Raw genomic sequence first — 21274 nt, 5'->3', positions numbered from 1 at the left:
GCCAATTTAATCAGGATATTAGATGTTGATAAGACAACACTGGACTTTTCTAAAAAGTTCAGTCACAGAATCGCAGCATTTGTGCCTTTTAGTTGAGAATGGATCTTAAATAAATTTTTTTCTCTGAAAAACCCTTAATGATTAAGCTGTTCATATGATGTATGTCATGTCAATTTAACAGGTAAAATAAGCATTCTATTATTTTTACTCCTGAATATTCTCTTTCAGACAATAATCATAACACAAACCCAACTTGTGTTACCTAAGTGAAAGTGATCTAGATGTGGAAAATCTTTAGACATCCTGGAAAAGACAGATGCAGGCTTTTATTGCTTTTTGGGACATCCTCGGGTAAGTGTGGCCTGAAGAGCAGTAATTCTAAACAAGCTAGGTTTCTCATGTTATAAAATTCATGTATTTTTTAAAATGTTGCATCACAAGGCTTACATCTCAAACACAGATACAGGGATCTCATAAATGGAAAAGAAAGACAAATCTGTTAAAGTTATAGTAAGCAAATGCAAAATTTTTAGAGTTGTATTAGTCAACAGGCTTTAAAAATCCATGTTTTTAATACTGGCTGTGAAGAACTCAGAACTTGCAGGTTACTCAAGCCACATTATATCTCAGAAGGACTATGTCTAAATTCACAGGAGACAGGAAAACATAATTTGAGGGAGGATGTCACCCTTTATTATTTCTATTTATTAAAAGAGAAAATTCCACTTGTTAACTGCTCAGGATCCACAGCACAAGGACACGAAGAATTGAGGACTTCTTTTCTCCCTTTACTTAGTCTATTTCATCAATCACACTGATCCTAAATTGAAAAACCAAACAAACAAATATTGAGCTGTACCCTACCCTGCCCTACCGGAAATGAGCAAAACAAATCTGGCCGGAAACTTCGGGGCTCTGTGTGAAAGGAATCCTATAGTATAATTTGGAGAAAGAAATGTTTTTGTAATACCATCTGTATCCATCCATGTCATTGCTCAAAGATACTTTAGCGAGTCAAGGATAGGAAAATAAAGAGTTTTGTGAAGCAAATCAAGAATGGCTGGTAATTCTAAGTAGATACGGAATAACAGTCTGCATACTTCAGATATTCAGTCCAAGTATTTATAAAAAAGTTTCCACATAGAAAATGGAAGATTTTTTTTTTAGATTCAGAAAAACTGGGTTCCCAATTCAGACTACCCTGTGTGACTTTTGTCATTATCATCTTTTCTGATTCTTACAAAGTAAACCTAATTAAGAACCTCCCTCATTAGTCTTCCAGAAAAATTAGCACAGCTTATGCTAATTACTCCTGCAAAATTTAATAAACTCGTTGAAATGGGAATAGTCTAATGAGGTTTTATTTATTGAACTAAGATAACTCCAAGGAGAAAGGTTAGGACACAAGGATATGCAATGTGGTAATAAAACTACAATTTATTCAATTTCTAAACACGAATTTTATTGCAAACCTTTTAAATTCAAATATGAGTTACTGTGCGAATATGTTAAATCAATCTCCACCTTAATTTAATAACAGCAAGTCAGTTTTTACTTTTTACTTTAACAATAATTACCACACATAGCCGTTTACCTCAATGATAATGAAATTTGCTGTTATTAGTTCCTGGTCATCAGTTATTAAACATAATGCATTTGACTTTTTCCATGTCTACACAGCCTGAATATCTGGATCATTGGGCACAGCCTGGTCTTTATAATTCTTAATCAAGCCACTTGGCATCGGGCAGGAATACAACCTAGCAGTCAACTTTACATGCATACCTTCTACATTTACAGAAATTGTCCTCTCAACTTTTCTGAAATGACTTGACAAATTTTCACAAATGTAGAAAGAATTTGGGTCATATTTTTCTTACTTGGTTGCATGCTATGATAAAAGAAGGAAGTAGAAACCCATTTTCTAAATCGATATGCAACTGCTGATTTTGTTAATTCCACTTTTCTGATGAAATATGCCAAGCTGATGTCCCCAAGTCACTAGCAGCGAATAATACAGCCAAAATTTAACACAGAAATAGCTTACCCTGCACCACTACCGTATGACCAGAAAACCTCTTCTATCTATCCTATAAATAGTTTTCCTGAATAACCACTGCTAAAAGTCTTTTGACTGATAAAAATAGCAGTGTTCTTCCAAAATCCGAAGGACAAGCAAAGGGAGCTAAAAATTATTGGTGCCCAAAAGGTGACTTCGTGTTAAAACTATGCTAAATCCTAACACAGTGATTGCCTGTATCTTCAGCTCTATAATTACACATTGTATGCATCTTGTAAAAACAGTTACCGTTGCTACTGAATGCAGGCGCCATAACCTATTTTTGCAAAATATGCAGGGATTCACATCCATAAATCTGAAAGCAAATCAAACCCTAAGCACGTAACGCAGATATTATGCAATCGGTAATATAGAATCAAATTGGAAACTATGAAATTCAAACACGGTTGCCGTCATTTTTTTTTCCTTTGCAGCAATATCATGGAATTGAAAAATCTTTTCTATTTTGCCCTTCCTTGTGTAAGTTCTTTTCTTGTTGTTATTTTCTTCTCTCGTTGTTAAAAATGAAAGTTTCGCCTATCAGCATAGACAGGACTGGAGCTTTTAAAACCTTTGGCAGACTCAAGGACAAATAAATTCTGAAAACTCAGATGCAAATAAAAATAGCTAAATGGGGTTTTGCATATCAGCTGGCATCACTGCTTGAAAAGACAGTTCATGGGAGACAGTGGCAATCGCCAGCAAATAAACATATGTTGAGATTTCTGCAGATACACTGGGTTTCAGCCGTTTTTAAAATACTCCTCTCTTAAGGGACCAACGTTGGTTACACACTGTTTTCTACTTTGTCAAACCAAAAAGAAAAAAAAATGAAAAGGATAAATGTCATGAGCAATATCTCTAAAGCCACCAACAGTATAAAGTGCATACTTATTTTGCCTAAATTGTTTGAACTACCCCAGCCAAGAAAAGGTTTTAAGTACCCTACTGGGACAGATGCAAGGCGGCAACAATAGAAGCCACACTAATGCAATCCAGGTAACACAATCCTGTTTCAAAAACACGGGGCCGGGCTAATTACAGCGCTGCTGAGTCAAGTTTCTTATGCCATCGCAACCCGCAAGAACAGGTCAAAATCAAATGTTATTCAAACCACAGTCATATCAACCTTCTATATCAGAGTCACGGCTTAAAACCAAATGAAAAACTTAAAAGCTTAACCCATTCACAAGCAAAAAAAAAAAAAATGTTTTCATTGCGGGTGGCAAGGTACGGTTCTTGCCATCATCTAAACCAAAAGGAACTGTGCAGCAGAACAAAATGCTTACAGTTTCCAAGTTTTGGGGAATATTTGGGCTGGTCCTTTGATCACAACACTTTCTTTTTAACAGAAGCATAAGAAAAACTTGCTCAAAATAACAAATGGTTTTTTGAAGAGATGTATTTAAATAAAACAAAACAGCATAAAGGTTATATTTATTTTTGACCTTTTTCATTTGAAGATTTATCTTCCACTGCAGGAGAAGGAATCACATGACTGGCATGTCTGCTCTCGCAGATAAACATGCTACTCTAACACCACGGGCACCACGCGCAACTCACTGCATAGTGAACATTCACACGTGTTCGCTTTGAATCAAGTGTATTACTACTCAGTTATCAAGCAAAGGTGTATGCTTTGGGTGAATATTAGAGATATACTTAGTTAAGATGTCTAATTGAAATGTAAGCTTTAGAAAGCTACTTGGCAATCAAAATTGGGTTGAAGCTTGTGGAACCACATAAGTCAAAATCAATAAATCAATGTTTTGACATAAATTACAATGAAGCAGTTTTTCAGTTAACTGAAAAACAAGAAAGAAAGCCCCCAAAAGGTAAAGAATTGGAAACACAGATGGATAGGGTTGTTTGTTTTTAATCAGTATTTCCAAACCCAAAAAGGAACTTTTGGTCAGCTGTTCATTTCCTCAATGAGGGATCCATCAGTCTAATTTGCAAGACTCTTTTCCAGCTACTGGAGGATGCTAGCTAGCTCTTTTCCTCACTGACAACTGACAGTTCTATAAACCTTCCAGGCCATTTAACTCTCAATGAGTAATGCTATGTAACAAATGGTTTCTCATACATTGAAACATGGTTTCTCATGTTTCTATACAATGAATTTCAATAATTAAAATGTAAAATGAATATTTGGAATGCGACTTTGCATAATATGTGCACACACTGACTCCAAACTGCACCAAACAACTAAAACAAATTTATTGTTCTATAGTGATTTACTTGGTCATGTCAGATTAGTAATATGGATCTGTTGAAAAACACAATAATTAAGACAAGCAGGATAAATTAATCAACTTATAATACAGTATGAGCTACCATCAAATGCGGGAGATAACGGTAGAAAGTCTTGGTTCACAGATCTCTTTAAAACTGCTTTTATGCATAAATAAAACCTTAAAATGTAGATGGATTACGTCCAACAGAACTACTGTAGCTAAAAGTGATAATGATTCAAACATTTTTCAAATAAAAGTTAAATATTTATAAGCACCCAACCACATTTCATAAATCACAAACTATTATTATTTTATTTCTGAAGCTTCCTGGCACAGCATGAGGATTGAGCCACAGAAAGTCAGGAAAGAAAGAAATATTCCTTTAAGAGCATGAATCATACACAAAACCGAAGCAATCCAAGAAAACGGGCCTCCAAAGAACATTCCATATGGTTTTCCCAGGAATCGCAAGAGCTCGGCGCAGCTTAGTCATGACCAACAGGCAAATTTCGGCCACATGCATTCCTACCCCTTGCCCATGAGCGACACAAGGCAGGTGTTTCATTATAATGAGGAATAAGAATCCAGTGAAAGTAGAGTGGTCCCTACCTGTCAATTATCACTGGATCTGAGGGAGTCTCATTTCGGTTGCCACAGCTTTTCTTGTCACAACAGCGGCTATGGAGCAAAAACGAAAGGATTTAGTACAACCATTACAATGTAAAATCATCATTTAGGCAGACAGAAGGTTCAAATTGCTGGGTTGCAAATGCTAGAATTACCACAAAGCCATACCTGGCAATCAACGGATCCCTGGGACAGAAAATTCTATGTGGGTCACCTATGGGTTAATGGCCAGGCTTAACCTCTCCCTGAACAAAGAAGGAGGGAGGAAGAGGGACTCTGCTGGAGCCACGACTGACAGCCTTAAGATGGGGTCTCCCCATCACTGCCCGCAGTATTGAAGAGTTCACTGTGAAATGCATTATTATTACATCTACCCAATGAGAATATTCAGGGTTGTGGGTGGCTCAAACGTTCTTCCCTCAAGATCACACTAATTGTGTGGAACGCGTCAATAATGAGGTATGAGTGATTTCTCCCCCTCCAGTCATTTTGTATTAAATGGATTCCTTTTTCTTTTCCTTTCTCTTTCAGGAGAGACGTTTCCTTCAACCCCAGCCTGCCCAAAATCCTAAAGCTCTAACTGTTTGCTTTTGAACCATCTTCATGAGAATAAAAGTACAACATAGTAACGAAGACAAAGAAAAGGCAAGATAAAAGAAAGTGGAGATCCACACGTTCTCTGGCTTCTGTGTCCTGTGCTGGCCACCATTTACGTTTTCTAGAAGCATTATGGACAGTTGATCCAAAGGCTACCACAGCCCTGACAATGGACACTCTTAATTAGGTTAGGAAAAAAGCAGCCATAGGCAAGAAAAGCACCCACTATCAAAATCCCACCCCAGCTGTGATGATAAGGCTGTCAGTTTTTGTAAAACTGGGATGCTTGTAAGGGGTGAAAAATTAAGGTTTTTGAAAATTACCCACAGTCAATGGAAAACTGTCCATCTGAGCCTTGTTCGCAAATAAAATATGTGTGCACTGGTCATTCCACACCCAGGGGCACACTATAAAAGCACATGTTTGATCAGTCAAGGAGGCAAGGAAGTTATCCAGGTGTTATACACTGCCATGCACCACAAATAAAATATGCACTTTTCTCCCTTCTTACACAGACACGGATGCACGCACGGAAACACACAGACACACACAGACACACACACACACACAAACACACACACACACACACACACACACTTTACTTAGTGAATCACAGAGCCTAAATTTAGAGAGCTGCTGGAGACAACCAAACATTGAACTTCATTTTCAGGACCCAGAAATATACTTTTGGATAGAGAGTCTTTCACCAAAGTTGGTTGGGTAGTCTTTCCTGGCTGTAACTCTATCTCTGAGAAAAGAATCAGCTTCCAAATTTGGTGTTAATTCTCTTTGTCTCTCATATCTTCAGAAAGTAATAGTAAGAACTGTATCTCCTTTGTCAAAGCCCCAGCTAAAAGTCACTCTGTCCACCTTATAGCCTTTCCTTTCCAGATTCAAAGGGAACTATTTCCCTTAGGCCTAAGTTCTGCTATGCCAGTACTATGGACATAGAAAGCCCAAATATCCCAATACCCAAGAAACAGATGAGAAAACAAGGGAATGAGAAGTACAGTGATTGGAATGCTTACCAAAAAGTAATAATAATTTAAAAACTAAACCCCATCATCCCTTAACTCTGATCCCCTACACCTTCATATCAAGGGCTTTCCAGAGGAGCATGTGGTTAAAAACACTGGCTCCAGAATCAGACAGAGCTACCTATGTGATCTTAAGCAAGGTACTCTCTCCCAGAGAGTCTTCGTTTTCTCATTTGTAAAATGGAACATCTGTGATCCCCACCTCAAGTGCCAAGGCACAGATTCAGGGCAATCAGGGTATAAAGCTGGGCTTTACAATGCCCTCCTAAGTGCTCAATGAAGGGTAATATCATTCTCACCTCCTGCTCCTTCCTTATCCAACCTCCTCTTTCTCCAAACCTGAGCAAAGTTTCTCTGTGCTCTGCAGAAGCAGCACGTCTCCAACCTATTCACAGAACCCACATCCCCTTTACTCAGGGAGAAAACCAGTAGGTGGGAAGGCCTATCTCTCCTCATCATTTTCCTTTTTTTCAAAACAGTGAGTGGGCAATGTCAAGTCCCAATGGCTGAACCTTCATGCCAGGCCTGTCTAGACTAAACATGCTCCAGGGACACATCTACCTTGTATGATGACAATTTCAAAGTAGAACCTACATGTCTTGCTTGGTTCTCTCTCTCCTCACTGCCATACCTCTTCTCCACATCGCTTTCATTTCTCACTTGGACTTCTGCAGTGGCCTCCCATCTAGCCTCACTGCCTCCACTCTTTACTGCCTAAAACAGCCAGAGTGATCTTTCAAAGTGTCAATGGGACTGTGTCACTTCACTGCCCAAGAACTTTTAATGGCTTCCCCCAGCACTTAGAATAGATCTATGGCATGACATGATGCCAGACCACCTCCCAACCTCCTGTCACTCTCCTCTGACTTGCCAAGCTCCAACTTCACTGGCCAATTTCAATCTCTCCAATATGCCTCACTCAGTCTGACCTCAGGTCCAGGCCTGGGCAGGTCTTCCCACCTGGTCTGTTCATCCTCCAACCCTCCCTAGTTAGCCAGTCTCTACTGCCTGTTGAGGCTCAGCCTCTACGCTCCTTCTCTGGAGAGGCTGGCCCTGATACCCTTCAGTTTTCTCCTGGTTCTTTCCTTTCAGGGCATTTAACACAATGCAAATAATATACTTATGTATAGATTTGTGTATTTTTTTTGTTACTATCTTCCTTCTTCCACCCCACTCCCCCACTAAGCCATATGCTTAATAAAGGAAGAAGCTGTCAATTTCATTTGCCTAATGAGTAGCTTAAGGCCTGAAATAGAAGGGAGAAGGTGAATATTGATTGATTGATTGATTGATTGATCTAATGACTTCAAGAATGATGTAATGTACTGGGGGAAATACAATCCAAGAAAATAGGAAGGTGACAGATAGAGGAAGCCAAGCTGACCCTCAAAGCATGCACGGCAGGTGGAAGGAAGACTGACTCCCATCCCACCCCATACACCAAACCACCTGCCCCCCAGCAAGAGCCACACTAGGTCTGAGACTTGTCCTTTGACTGAAGCACTGTCTTTCTTCATCCCCTTAAAATAAAAACGCCCTTGAGCACAGCCAGATGAATTGAAGCATGGCATAAATGAGAACCATTTCTCTCTGCTGTGCCCCAAGGGACCTAGGGGGAAAGGCAGATGTGAAGAACAGAAGTGTACAGGGAAAGATGGAACAGGAATAAAAGGGGGCAATGAAGGAAAGAAGAGAAAACAAAATGAAGGGGCCAGAGGTCACTTAACACTTATTAAAAAAAACTTCATGCAAAGCATGAAGAATGTCCCCCAACAGGTTTCCTGTCTTTTGGGGGGGGGTCATGTCACTGCACCACACAGTCGTCACTCCCAAAGTGGGCATCTTGGGTCCTGCTCTGTACCTGGGGTGGTGACAAAATAGTGTCCATGGGATGCGCTCCGCTTTAAAAATATACAGATATGCACATATATGTGTGTATACATATATATGTATGCATCTCTGTGTGTATATATACACACGTACATATGGAATTATGTGCAGGATTAAAAAGGATGAAGGTGGGTTTTTACACACTCTCAAGGAAAGAAGTCTAAATCAAATTGTGAATCAAGAAAGCCAAGTTGCTGAATAGTATATATGGTATGGTCCTATTTCTAGGAGAAAAAATGAAGGGGTGAAAGGAGAAGGGGAGGGGAGGGGAAGAGTGAATGTGGCAAGGCCAGTTCACACCCTCGCTTCACTCAAATCTCTAGGCAAAGTCACTGCCTTAGAAACCCTTCCCTGGCTGACTGCTCCAGAGTGCTCCCTCATCCTGTCTCACTTTTCTCCCTAGCGCTCATCACGTTGTATTCCATATTTATTTGTCTGTTTCTTTACTGTCTGTCTTTCCATGAGGACAGGGGCTTAGACTGTTTTGTTCACCCCTATAACCCCAGCAACTAGAACAGAGCCCAGGGCACAGGAGGCCCTCAGGAAATATGTTTTGAATAAATGAAGAGAAACTTCAGAGAAGAAACCTATAGGGAGTAGGATAAGAAGCAAGAAGGGAGGGAGGGGATATATTTTGTTTCCACACTTCTGCAGTCTTCTATTTTGTATTGCAATATTACTTTCTATTAAAAAACCAGAAAAGTCAACCATAGGTTGGGGAACGAAGGTCTTCCTTTAGACTAAGATGACATCTATCCCCCTTGCTGCTTCCTAGTTCTGAGCCCAGAGCCAAGCTGAGCAAAAACCAGTCCTTCTTCCCCACCACGGTCTTTCTGGCCCTTCTCTTTCATCTCTTGTCTAAACCTAGCTGCCCCCTCATTCCTTCTACCAAACTCAGAGAGATCAAGAAAGGGATGCACCGCCTCCACCCCACATAAGACAGGTATTAACCAAACAGGACAGGATAAAGGGAGAACAGATTCACTTGTGTTTAAGGCAGAAGAGCACTCAGGCTGAAACACCACACTACATGGAACAGCAGACGTGAAAGCACTTTAAGGGAAAAGTTACTGTGTTAATGACAGAAATCTCAGTGCAATTATGTCCTCATCACTGTGTGACAGATGGATCTTCATCCATTGAAAACAGTGTTTCTTAAGCTCTTACTGTGCCAACCACAGACCTGGCGTTTGACCCATAAAGTGTGCATCCATCAGGGGACTTGAAGTTTCCTAATTAACTTTGTCACAGAGCAAGGAGCCTACTATTTCACATCCCTTCTCAACCTGCAACCCAAGTGGCAGGAGGGCAATGTGGTCTGTCACAGGAGTGGGTACCCAGCACCTGGTATCCTACAAACACTGTGGACTCAAAACAGCATCCCTTTCCCCAGCAGGATCGTGCATCTCTCAGACAATTTTGCACAGCCAGAGAAAATCAAACGCATGAGTCTCTTCCTTAGCAGACTAACGCAGGTGGCATATCTCTAGTGACCTGACACACAGCTTCATAAATCAGGGCAAGCAACATTTACATGTTTCCCAGTCATGGGACCTGCAGATCCTCATCTTAGGGACATGAAATCTCTTCCTAGAAGTAGAACTCCTTCGACTGGAGAAAAGCACCACCTCAATCTCTAAGCTTTACAACAGAAAATAAGATTTTCTTTCCTGTTTTGCCCAGGTGGCTACAGAATGAGATACATGAATTATATGAATAGTCTGATTAATACCGATAAGGGTAAGTTCACTCTTTCCCTTAGTTTACAAACATTGTCAAGCCTTCCCACTCTCTTAAAAAAAAAATTCTCCTTTACTCTTGAGTTAGTTTCTTCACTGCCCACCTTTCTCCTTGCCAGGGTCGCCAACATTCCTTGCCACCTTAAATAAAATCTGGTTTCCAGGCCTCAGCACCTACTTGAATGTCTCCTCTCAAAGATCACCAATGGCTCTCTGGTGTTTTTCTTTCTTCAAGTCCATCAGGATCTCCCCAGCACTTATCCAAGATAGGGATCCATCTTGGGTGGGGAGGGAAACACCCTCCTTTTATTGCTATGGCCAGTATGCTCAAGGTTCTTTTTCCTAATTCTTGAATATACTCTCCCTCCTTGCTAAATATGACCACTCCCCAAGAATGTACCATGACCTCTACTCTTTCTATTCTCCCACTCTTTCCAATCCCATTAAGCCCATAACTTCAGCTCCCCCTTTGGGAAAAGACTTCCAAAGCTAGTTATCTTTTACCCTGACACTCTCCCAGCTCCAGGCTGCAGCCGACCCACCTGCAATCCTCTCCCCAGAGAAATCCTGCCAGACCACCAGCAAACGGACCCAGACACTTCTTCATATACCCTCTAAAACTCTTGTCCTATCTCACCCCCCCCCCATACCTACAGCTACTACCCACCTGCAGGTACATCCTCCCTTCTCAGAACAGCCACCATCTTTCGCTTCACCCCTCATCACAGACAACCCTGTCTACACTGCAGTGTGGCCTCCTGCTAATAGGTCGCATCTCCCAGGCTAACCTGTAAACCCTCTTATTGCAAGACCAGTCCTTTGGCCCTGCGTTCCACAGTGCTGTGCACATAGCAGGTGTTAAAAGAATGAATGAAAACATCCTTAACCACCAAACCTCAAATGAACAAAGTATGTTAATGTTATAGTAGGCAACACTCTTCAGTGTTCTTTTCTCATCTTTCACTCTGAACAACTATGTACCAGGTACATAGCTAGACGCTGCAGATAACAGGGTCACTGTTATTACTACTTCTGCTTCTACTAATATTACTGCTAATACCCCTGCTATTCCTGTGTCAGGCACCATGGTAAGTATTTACCGGGATTACAACATTTAATCCTAACAACCACCCTGGGAGAGAAGTAACAATTTCCCCCCATTTCACACATGGGACAACTAACAGAGAGGAAAGCTGAGTGACTTCTCTGCCTTCAAGGAGCTCTTAGCTCAGCAAAGGAGGACAGGTCCTGGGCACACGGTTACAATGTGCTGGGCACTATGAAGGAAAAGCATGGGATATAATAGGAATTCATAACAAGGGGACAAAACTCAGACCAAGGGCCAGAGATGCTTTCCTGAAGAAAACCGTGCTTAGGTAGAAATCCGAAGCACAAAATCAGAATAAGCCAGCAGAAGAGTAAGGAAGAACAGACTGTTTCAAGGGGCCAGGCTTGCCCTGGGACCTCATGGTCCCACAAGAGGTTGGGCACTGATAATGGAAAAAGAATGCTTTCCTAAACAGAACACCCATCCCCTGAAATCTTCCTGTGCACTGGAAGGAGAGAAAATCTGCCCTGGCCTGCCTGGGGCACTGGAAACTAGGACTCACCTACCAAGCACAGTTCCTATTTTCCATTTACATTTAAACACAGGATGTTGAGATGCACATATAATCAAATCCCTTATAGACTCCTGCTTTAAAAAATCCTGCAGGGGGCATATTTTTTAGAGAACTTAACCACTGAGTATTAGCAAAATATAATGATAATTGGTACGATAGATTCCAACTTACTAAAAATGCAGAAACTCTCCCAGAATACCACAAAAAGAATTCTATGCCATCAAGTCTAAGAGGTTTTGTCTCAAAGACAGGCAATAATTATGATCTAATGGCAGTAAGTTCTTTAGCCAGATCATGCAATGGGGTTACCCTCTCAACAGAATAAAATATATATTTTTTTAATTTGCAACCACCTGAGACAAAACTCCCTGGTGTTTTTCTTTTTTTTTTTTTTTTTTTTTTTTCTTTTTTCTTTGCCTGCAACAAAACAGAATCATCCAAGCCTTTTCTTGTCTATCTAAATTTTTGTGTCTTCTTTACCATAGCTCCAATGTACTATAAATATACAGCTTTTGTGACATAAATGCAAAGTTTTATTGTGCTGTTAGCCTTGATAGAAAGCACTGCAGAAAGTTGTTTAGAAATTAAATATCTAAAACAAGCTATTTTAAAATCCAGGGCCCTCACTATTTCATGTCTGCAATGAAGAAATTTCATCTTGGGGAGAGCAAGCTGTCTTTCACACCATATGGCTAATGGTGGTGCATAGCAATTAGCCAGGCTGATTAATGGTGAACAGACTCTAATTTTATGCTTATAATTGAGCCTGCATTTGCACCCCTGGTGCAAATTCAGCACATCCCAACTTCCACTTACAACAGGCAAGAAATCAAGAGAAATAGGATGGTGTGGAAAGTGAGAATTTTTTTCCTAAAGCCCCCTAAAGAGCATCAGATTTGCAATTTAAAAGACTGTTAGCCACACAATAGATGACAGGTTTGTGTAATAGGGTCATGGCGGCCTGGTAAACAAACAGTACCCCTTACACATCTATAGGCAGCCAGGAAAACCGTAATCTGTAACATTAGCAGGATGACATTTTGAATATGGCTTTTCCCTCTTAGCCCTGCAGTACAAATATCATCATTTGCCTTCAGTGGCTTGAGAGTTTTATTTTTGCTATTTTTATGTTTCTGAAAAATAGAAAGAACATCAGCAGTAAAGCACGCCAGCCAGCATAATAAAGTACTTTGGACCAATGAATTTTAAGAACAAGAAAAATATAAACTGCATTAATAGAGGGCAGGCTTATGTGTGAAAGGCATAATATATCTTTAAGTATTTTAAGAATAGAATTATTTCCAGCATAGTCCAAACATGTACAGATATGAGATGCAAATCCATGATATGTAGACATTAGTTGGCTTATTGGAGATCCATCTTTCTGCCTGTCCCCTATTTGCTAGAATCACACGTAATAGAACATAGAAAATTCATTCTAATGACATGCTAATTGTGGGAAGCTAAAATAGAGATATGATCAGAAAAGTAGTAATACAAAGGAGATCAGTTTTAATGCTTTTCAAAATGATTTTACTCATTTAATTCTGAAAAGTGTAACTCAGTTTTACAATTCTTGCTTACATATAGTATGACACTAATTTTTGCCTAATGATATCTTCTAAGAAATTGAAAAACCATATTTTTGGGTTTTGCTACTATTTTAAAGGTAGGGAAAAGCAACCTCTTCATGGAATAATTAACAAGTTTTACAAATCACTGAAGTGAACACTTGTGAAACTCCTGAGTAATTTAGAATAATCTATTCAAAGCATGCTTTTTGAAGAGAAAAAAAAAAGAAATTTTTATATCCACATAGAATTATAGATATAGAAGTTAATATTTGGGATTTCAGTAAGAAAACACACTGAGCCCCTTTTTATTTCATTTCCACCTGTAGAGTTTTAAGATAGCTTTCCCCACAAGTCCACGAGCAGCAAATAAAGCCCACCCTCCCGTGCTGAAGTGGCAGCTGAAGGTCGAAAGGGATTGGTCAGTAATAGTCAGGAGCCAAGCATGCTTTGTGCCAGAGAGAGCCTGCATGGCTAACAAAGCAATTAGTAGCCTTTCTCTGATGCGTAGTGGCATCTTCATGCTTTATCCAATTACTCAGAATATATCAGGTGTTATTTTACGCTGGTGTTATTTTATGAAGAATAAAAATCCTATACCGCAAGTCTAAAGGCTGTTCTCTCATCTACTCTCTCAAGTGTGGAGGACTGGCTGAGGCCATGAAAGTGAATTTGGTCTCCTTGCTTATTTTCAAATGTAGCTTGTGCGTGATTACAGGCAAAATAAATACACTCGTTTGTGGGTGACACAAATTTTGATATCTTTCAGGTGTAAAAATGTGCCATCCTTCCAAAAGCTCACTACTACTGAGAAATATTAGCTACATTGTCAGAGTTATATACAGGGTAACTAAGAGGAACAGATCAGATGCAAGGGGTGAGGGGAACCCACACTAAGTTTAAGGAGGAATGATGCCTATGTACTGATGGTCATATTTTGAAGTGGGAGAATTAAAAGGGGGAACTATAACTTTTAAATCTTATCCAAACCAGAGGCTTCTGCTGACATCAATAGAACTCTTACTCATTTTACTAGCAACGCAGTTGAACACATATATTAACACTAAAAGGTTATATTGTATTTTATTTGATTGAGAGGAAGAAGGGGAGGGCATTGCTTTGTGCCCATTAACAGTGTGATATCAAAATGGAAATGTATGTCTTCCGGGATGAAGTCTAATAAATAATTGAGAACCACTGTGATGCCTGACACTTTACTACCAAACACTTGTGTTTAATAGTTCTTTTTAGATCATCTAATAGAAGCAAGATAAATATACACCCAAAAATAGGCCTGTGCTCACCTAGATTTGAGATACAAATTCATCTTCTCCTTGCTAATTAAAGGGAGAGAACAAGGTATTTCTTACCTGCACATGATTTCGTGTGTGAGCAAGACTCGGCACATTTCTGGGTTCTTGTCTTGGCCTTCATACACTATGGCCTGTAAACAAAGGCACGAATTGAGCTAAAAATGGAACCAGGTAGCAAAGAACAAACTATCGCAATTGAGTACTTGATCATTTCACCATTGCTGGGGGCCAATTAGCTTTTGGGAGCCCAAGACTGTCTGTTTCAAGATACGTTGTTAAGGATCAACCCAAATCAAGTAGAGGACATATGTTCCTCTTTGTCCCGTCAACCACATTATTAAGACGCACACCTTTGGATCAGTGTGTGAGATGAACTTCTGTTGTCAAGACAACCACAATTCTCCTTTCAATTCAGAATAAAATAAATCTAATCAACGAGGAGGAAAAGCCTGGAAGGTTTAGCAGATTCGGATACTAGTGATTTAAAATATAGAAAAGCACGTGGATTTGATTTTTAAATATGTGTTTGTCGCCTCATTTTACTACTTCTAATGCCAACGTTTAGTGTTCCAGAGATGAGTAGCAGAAAACAAGTGGGGGTATGGCTAATGAGTCCATTCACTAACTGTGTCTTCTTTGAGATGATTCATCAATCAGGGAAAATCCTTCCTTCCGCCTACAGGCTGAAAACATGTGCTCCCCAGGGTGTACACCCACCCAAACAGTAATATTTGCCGGCATATGCTGTGTGTGTGGGCTTAAGCCATAGAGTTATCTCCCTCAACTGAGAAGAATTACATCTGACTCCCAAAATTTAGATTCCAAATCACCTCAACAGCCAATACATCTTTGTCTGTTCTCAGTACTGTGCATACAAACATTTTGCTTAAAATCACCACGAAGTTTCCCTGAGAGAGCAGTTTCCTGGAAGATCTACGTGTGAATACCTGGGCCAAAGAAAAACACAGCTATTCGCAGAGCAATGCCTACATCAGGATACATATTAACTAACTTAACACTGTATCACTGCATAAGACTAACATGACACAACTTAAGATTATTAATAAAATTACTTTCACACATTTAGATAACTCTCAATTTCTTGGTGACAAAACTACTTGGTGACAAAACCAGGGACTATGCTTATTTAGGACACAGAGATGCTGCAGTAACTAACTGGTAGTTGCCTCTACTGTGCTTTGTTTATAAGCCTGGTACTTTCAGAACCTGTAAATGATGGAGACAGATTAAGACACAGTGTGTGCAGACCCTAGAGCAGACTCTGGGTGTGATATCTAACTCCATTATAGAACAACAATTGCAACAACAAATAAAAACATGACAAAAAGTACCTGTATAAGGAAAAAAACCTTTCTCTATGACTGGCCCATCAAAACCATTTTTTTTTTATGGTTAGCCCGCCATAACTCTGTATTTTTTAATGTTTTATTTGGACACATTTTAGACTGACAGGAAATTTGCAAGAATATAAAAAGAATTACAAGATAGTCTTTAACCAGATTCCTCAAATGTTTACACTTCACTAAATCTGCTTATTCTTTTCATTTTTTTTTTCCTTAACCATGATAAGTAAACTGGAGACATACCCTAAATAGTTCAGCATGTATTTCCTTAAACCAAAGCATTCTCTTCAACAACCACAGGGCAATTATCTGAATCAGAAAATTAGCACTGATACAATACAATAATCTAATCTACAGACTTTACTGAGATTCACCAATTACAAAATAATGTCCCTCACAGTGAAAAAAAAAAATACAATACCAATCATTGCATTCAGCTGCCATGTGTCCTTTAAAACAGAACATTCCTGAGTCTGTATTTCATGATATTGACATTGTTAAAGAATATAGGGCAGGTCTTTTGTCGACTACCTTCAGTTTGGGTTTGTCTGATGTTTCCTCAGATTTAGAGTAAAGTTACCCAGTTCAAGGCCAGAATACCACAGATGTGATTCTGGGTTCTTCTCGGTGTATCAAATCACACTGTCGGCTAGTTCTATTACTATAATGGTACAGTAAACGAAAGGGTACGGTAAACTGACCATTTGGTTAAGGTGGTGCCTGCCATCCACCAGAGACGATCAGCCAGATTTCCCCACCGTGAAGTTACTCCTTCATCTTATGTAATTCATAACTATCCTATAGAGAGCTAATCTAGATTATGGTAATATCATATTATGCCTAAAATGTTCATCCACTAGTTTTAGCACACACTGATGATTCTTTCCTGTACTCTTAAAAGAACTTTTCAAACGCCCAAGAAGCTGCTTTAGTCAAGAAAATGCATTAAGTAAATCAAAAACATTTTGAAAGCCAAAAATTGTATCTGTCTGCTTTATTTATTGCAATCACTGCTAAAATCAAAGAAACACAGTAAATAACTGATTAGGTCTCATATATGGTGTTAAAAAATTCTAATCGGATGCATTTTTGTGGCATCCTATTACCACTACATGTTTTGGTTGTTAATATCCTGATAACCTCCATTTCAACTTCAGTTTTTTGTCATGCTAAACTAATACAAGTAACTTGGTAAATATATTCGTAGATATTGCAGGGTTTTCCCTCCTGTTTTAAAAAAAAAAAAAAAGAAGTTTGGTTTCTTTAAGAGGAATGCATAACAGTTACATCAGACCTTCTCATTTTGATTCTTTCTAGATGAGACCAGTATTATTTTTGTTGAGGCTGCTGGTTCCACTGAAATCAGTGATGATACCCAATGAAAGACACGCTGCAATACAGATACGCTCACAACTTCCCCACACAGTAGATGGTCCATGCATGCCCAGAGAGCCTATGTTTTTATCTTTAGTGACTGAACATCATTTGTCGAAGGCCCAGGGCCTCTGTAATACATCTCTTTATCAAATGCCAAATTGCCACTTCACTTCTGGCAAGCAGACTCAAAATGGAGAATCTTTCTCTAAATCTAGCATATTAAAATAAAAGCATGAGTTTGCATTTGCTCAGAAATAGTTAAGCATTCCGGGGAGGGGTGGCAGCATGAAGTCTCTGCTGTCTCCCTTTCTGAGGCCTCAACAGAACAATATTTTTCAGCACATACATGCAGAGAAAGAAGTCCTACTTCTGTGACTTCTGAAATAAAAGCAAGAGAAAGAGGGAGTTTCTTCACTCTCCTATGAAGTAGAATTAAAACCCTGTAAGTACAGTGAACTGGAAGCTTAGTAGAACAGAATCAGTTACAGAGTGGAACTCAGTCACAGGCAGATCTCCCTCTGACCTCACCTGTGCAGTATTTGTTACTGAAAAAGCTGCTTAAACACACACACACACACACACACACACACACACACACTCGTATGAAAGATATGGGCCAAGAAATCAACATTCTGATGAGATCCAAAATCGGAAAATATGATACATTTATTTTGCTGAATATCTCTGAAGCAGCGTGTCAACAAATAGACCTTTTAAAAATGCCACCAAGGTCTCCCTCCAGCTTACACATACAGCTGATAGCCACACATCAACTCTCTACCATCTACATTTCATACACCGTAAAGACGGGTTCACAGTTCAGCAAACCCAGACTTTAAGCCTAAAAGGAAAGGGATCTTCTAATACCAACTTAGAAGTTTCTGCTTTTCTTACTAATTTAAATATGTGCCTCTGTGGGGTGTGAATCAAGCGCCCTGAGCCTGGATCAGCTGGGAGATCACAGAAGCATATAAACGGCATTGACTATTTTAAGTGAAACCATTTTAATAGACAGCTGGTTTAGGGCCCAGACAATGGGACACCAAGAAGAAGGCTTATTTTCATCCTCCACAGTAAATCATGCGTCTGCTCACTGAGAGGAAGGTAGTCTGCTGTGAGAATGACAAAGACAACAGTGATTTAAATAAATCAATGTGTTTATCAGGAGTACAGACCTGAGGCCTATTAACAGACATGGGCAGGATGGGGAGAGAAAGTATATAAAATATATTATTTAAATAAATGAATTGATGGCAAAGCAAGTTAGGGTTTTAACCTAAGAAATACAAAATGCAATTATCAAGTAGAAAACAATATTGACCGTAATCCTTCCAATGGCAAGTAAATCGCTGACAGTGACAGGAATACTTGTACAGGAAGAAAAGCGAAAGAATAAACAGCACTAACTTCATCTCAACTTTAAAAACCTGATGCAATTGATAAAGAAGTTGTCGAAAGTGACACATGTGGAGCGGATTTAGCTTTCTGATATACCAACCTCCCTTTTCTTAATGCCCTCTTCTAATAAGCAGAAAGAAAATAGCAAATTATTTTTAACACTCCATTAATTTTCAGGTTGAGGGTTTTTTCCAGAGTAGTTTTTTTAGTGAACAAAAAAGAGGAAAAAAAATAGGAATCATTAAACTTTCATAGCTTTATGCAACAGCAGTAACAGAAGTTTTACTGCGAGAGAATAAAATGCCATCAATTTCAAATGCCCAATTATAAATTCACCTATATCATCTGTGAAAAGGAATAAATCAATCAGTAGAAAAAATCTGCCTCAGTTCCCACTATTTTAGATGGCATTTGGTGAAGTGTGGTTCATCCTTGCTTTTCCAAAATATCACTGGGTCTTAAAAGTTAATTGAAACTTACTATGGATAAAGACCACACAGTGAAAGGAAAGATACACAGTGAACATGCACCAGGATCACACTTCAATAGCATGCCAAAGGAAATACAGAGAATTGAGCACGGCTTTTCTTTGTTTACTTTTCTAATAGTTTTAACTCTTTGTGTTCTATGCCAAAACAAAGAGGGTGAGGAAAATACTTTTGACTTTGGTTCTTCAAATCCAAAAGGGTTTGAGGAGTAAATGTTTTCATTAAGAGTCTTTTCTGGTTTACAATCAAATAGTAGGAGACTTCTCATCATTAGAGGGAAGGAAGGAAGGAAGGAAGGAAGGAAGGAAGAAAAGAAAGAAAGAAAGAAAGAAAGAAAGAAAGAAAGAAAGAAAGAAAAGAAGGAAGGGAGGGAGAAAGAAAAGAAAAAAGGGAAAGAGGAAAAGAAAGAAAGAAATAAAGAAAGAAAGAAAGAAAGGGAAGGAAAGAAAGAGAAGGAAAGAAAGAAAGAAAGGGAGGTTACCCATAACTAACCCAAACTCCTAATTTTCCTTTTAAGTAAAAATAGTAACCTTGAAAATATGTTACTTCATTTTCTACATACAAAATAAAGGCCAAATCTAATTTGTCACCTTCAAGAATAAGTTCATGAATGTACAAAGTACCTCCTTCAACCAGAAGTAAAATGTCCTCTAAATACAGACTGTCAACAAGCCTTTGGTAGCAAGTTAGCAAGAATTGGAACTAATCAAAAAATAATATGAACACCTACAATATCAATGTACTGTACTATTAATCATTGCATTCAACCACCAAGTTATATTACTTGTCATTTAAAAAAAAAAGTGCTAGCTTATGTGATCCCAGAAATTTCCAGAAGGTGAAGGAGCCCTAGTTAAAAATTAACCTGTGCCAAAGGAAACACTACAAATCTGACATTTCATAAACAATTGTGTCAAACAGCAATCCAACATTAATAGTGGGATAAAATAAAAAATTATTTTGCTTCAATTAGCAGCTTGGCTACTGGTGAACAAATTATAAAGATGTAATTTCAGCTCAGCAGCTAAGCAGGCCTGTTTTCAGAACTGAATTAGGAAAGTTGCAAAGGAATGATATCATATTCAGTATACCATTCAGTTACATCACAGCCTTGAATAAAAAGAGAATGTGTATCAAAAGCAGTTAGCTTTAGAATACATCTTTAATGTCTCAAAGAAATGAAATCCCTTATGTTATTCAAGCACCAAGATAAAAATTGAATCATTCTAACAACCCCATATTATATTTCTTTTTCTAACAGTAATGAGATATTTCACTCATATGATAATTATATTTACATGTATATTAGTAGATACAGCTGGTTTTGTCAACCCAATGGGACAATAATAATAATAATAAAATAATAAAAGCAGCTAATTTATTAAGCACTTAATATGTGCCAGTCACTATTCTAAGCACTTTGCATGTATGAATTCTCACAACAGAGCTTCAAGGTAGGTGCTATCATTATTTTCATTAGTTTGGCTCCAAATGCTTACATATTTTAATTATTCACTGAGACCAAATCATTTTTACTCAACAACTATATAAACAATTCACCAACATCCAAACACTCCTTCACTCCTGTCACCAATATAAGTAAAGACCTAAGAACAGACTATTGGTGTAGTCATCGGAGTTCGATAAATGCATCACTACTAATATGTTCGTTTTTAATGCTGTTCAAACATTCACATGGAAACAGCTCTAGCGTAAATATCCCTGAACAAATGGCTGTATATTATCCAGGAGGGAGCAGTTGGACCGCCAGACTGGGGAAGTACTAGGCCATCTGGCTCCGGCAATCTCTCCAAAACCATCAGCTTTGTTTTCACCCCCAGACTCCAAACAACACATTTTCCACTGTGATGAGTTTACATTTTCCCAAACACAGGTCCTGATCATGCATAAAAATTCCAAACTTCTTCATTCCTCTATGTGCAAGGAAATTTAAA

The 21274-nt window shown here is 38.8% G+C and overlaps 1 protein-coding gene across 6 annotated transcripts in view; it reads right to left on the bottom strand.

The window, feature by feature from the left end:
* The window catches only part of EBF1 (EBF transcription factor 1), a 389100-nt gene that overhangs the window by 359820 nt on the left and 8006 nt on the right, over positions 1 to 21274 (bottom strand). For all 6 annotated transcript variants that reach the window (XM_042948148.1, XM_042948176.1, XM_042948157.1 and 3 more), the window contains exons 5-6: positions 14750 to 14823; positions 4906 to 4974 (exon numbers count right to left, since the gene is read on the bottom strand). In XM_042948148.1, the coding sequence (XP_042804082.1) occupies positions 4906 to 4974; positions 14750 to 14823 (143 nt within the window). The remainder of the gene's footprint in view (positions 1 to 4905; positions 4975 to 14749; positions 14824 to 21274) is intronic.

Source organism: Panthera leo, chromosome A1 (assembly GCF_018350215.1).
Source record: "Panthera leo isolate Ple1 chromosome A1, P.leo_Ple1_pat1.1, whole genome shotgun sequence".
Taxonomy (NCBI): Eukaryota; Metazoa; Chordata; class Mammalia; order Carnivora; family Felidae; genus Panthera; species Panthera leo.
The sequence above is the reverse complement of the archived record's forward strand: the minus strand, read 5'-3'. Positions and strand labels throughout refer to the sequence as shown.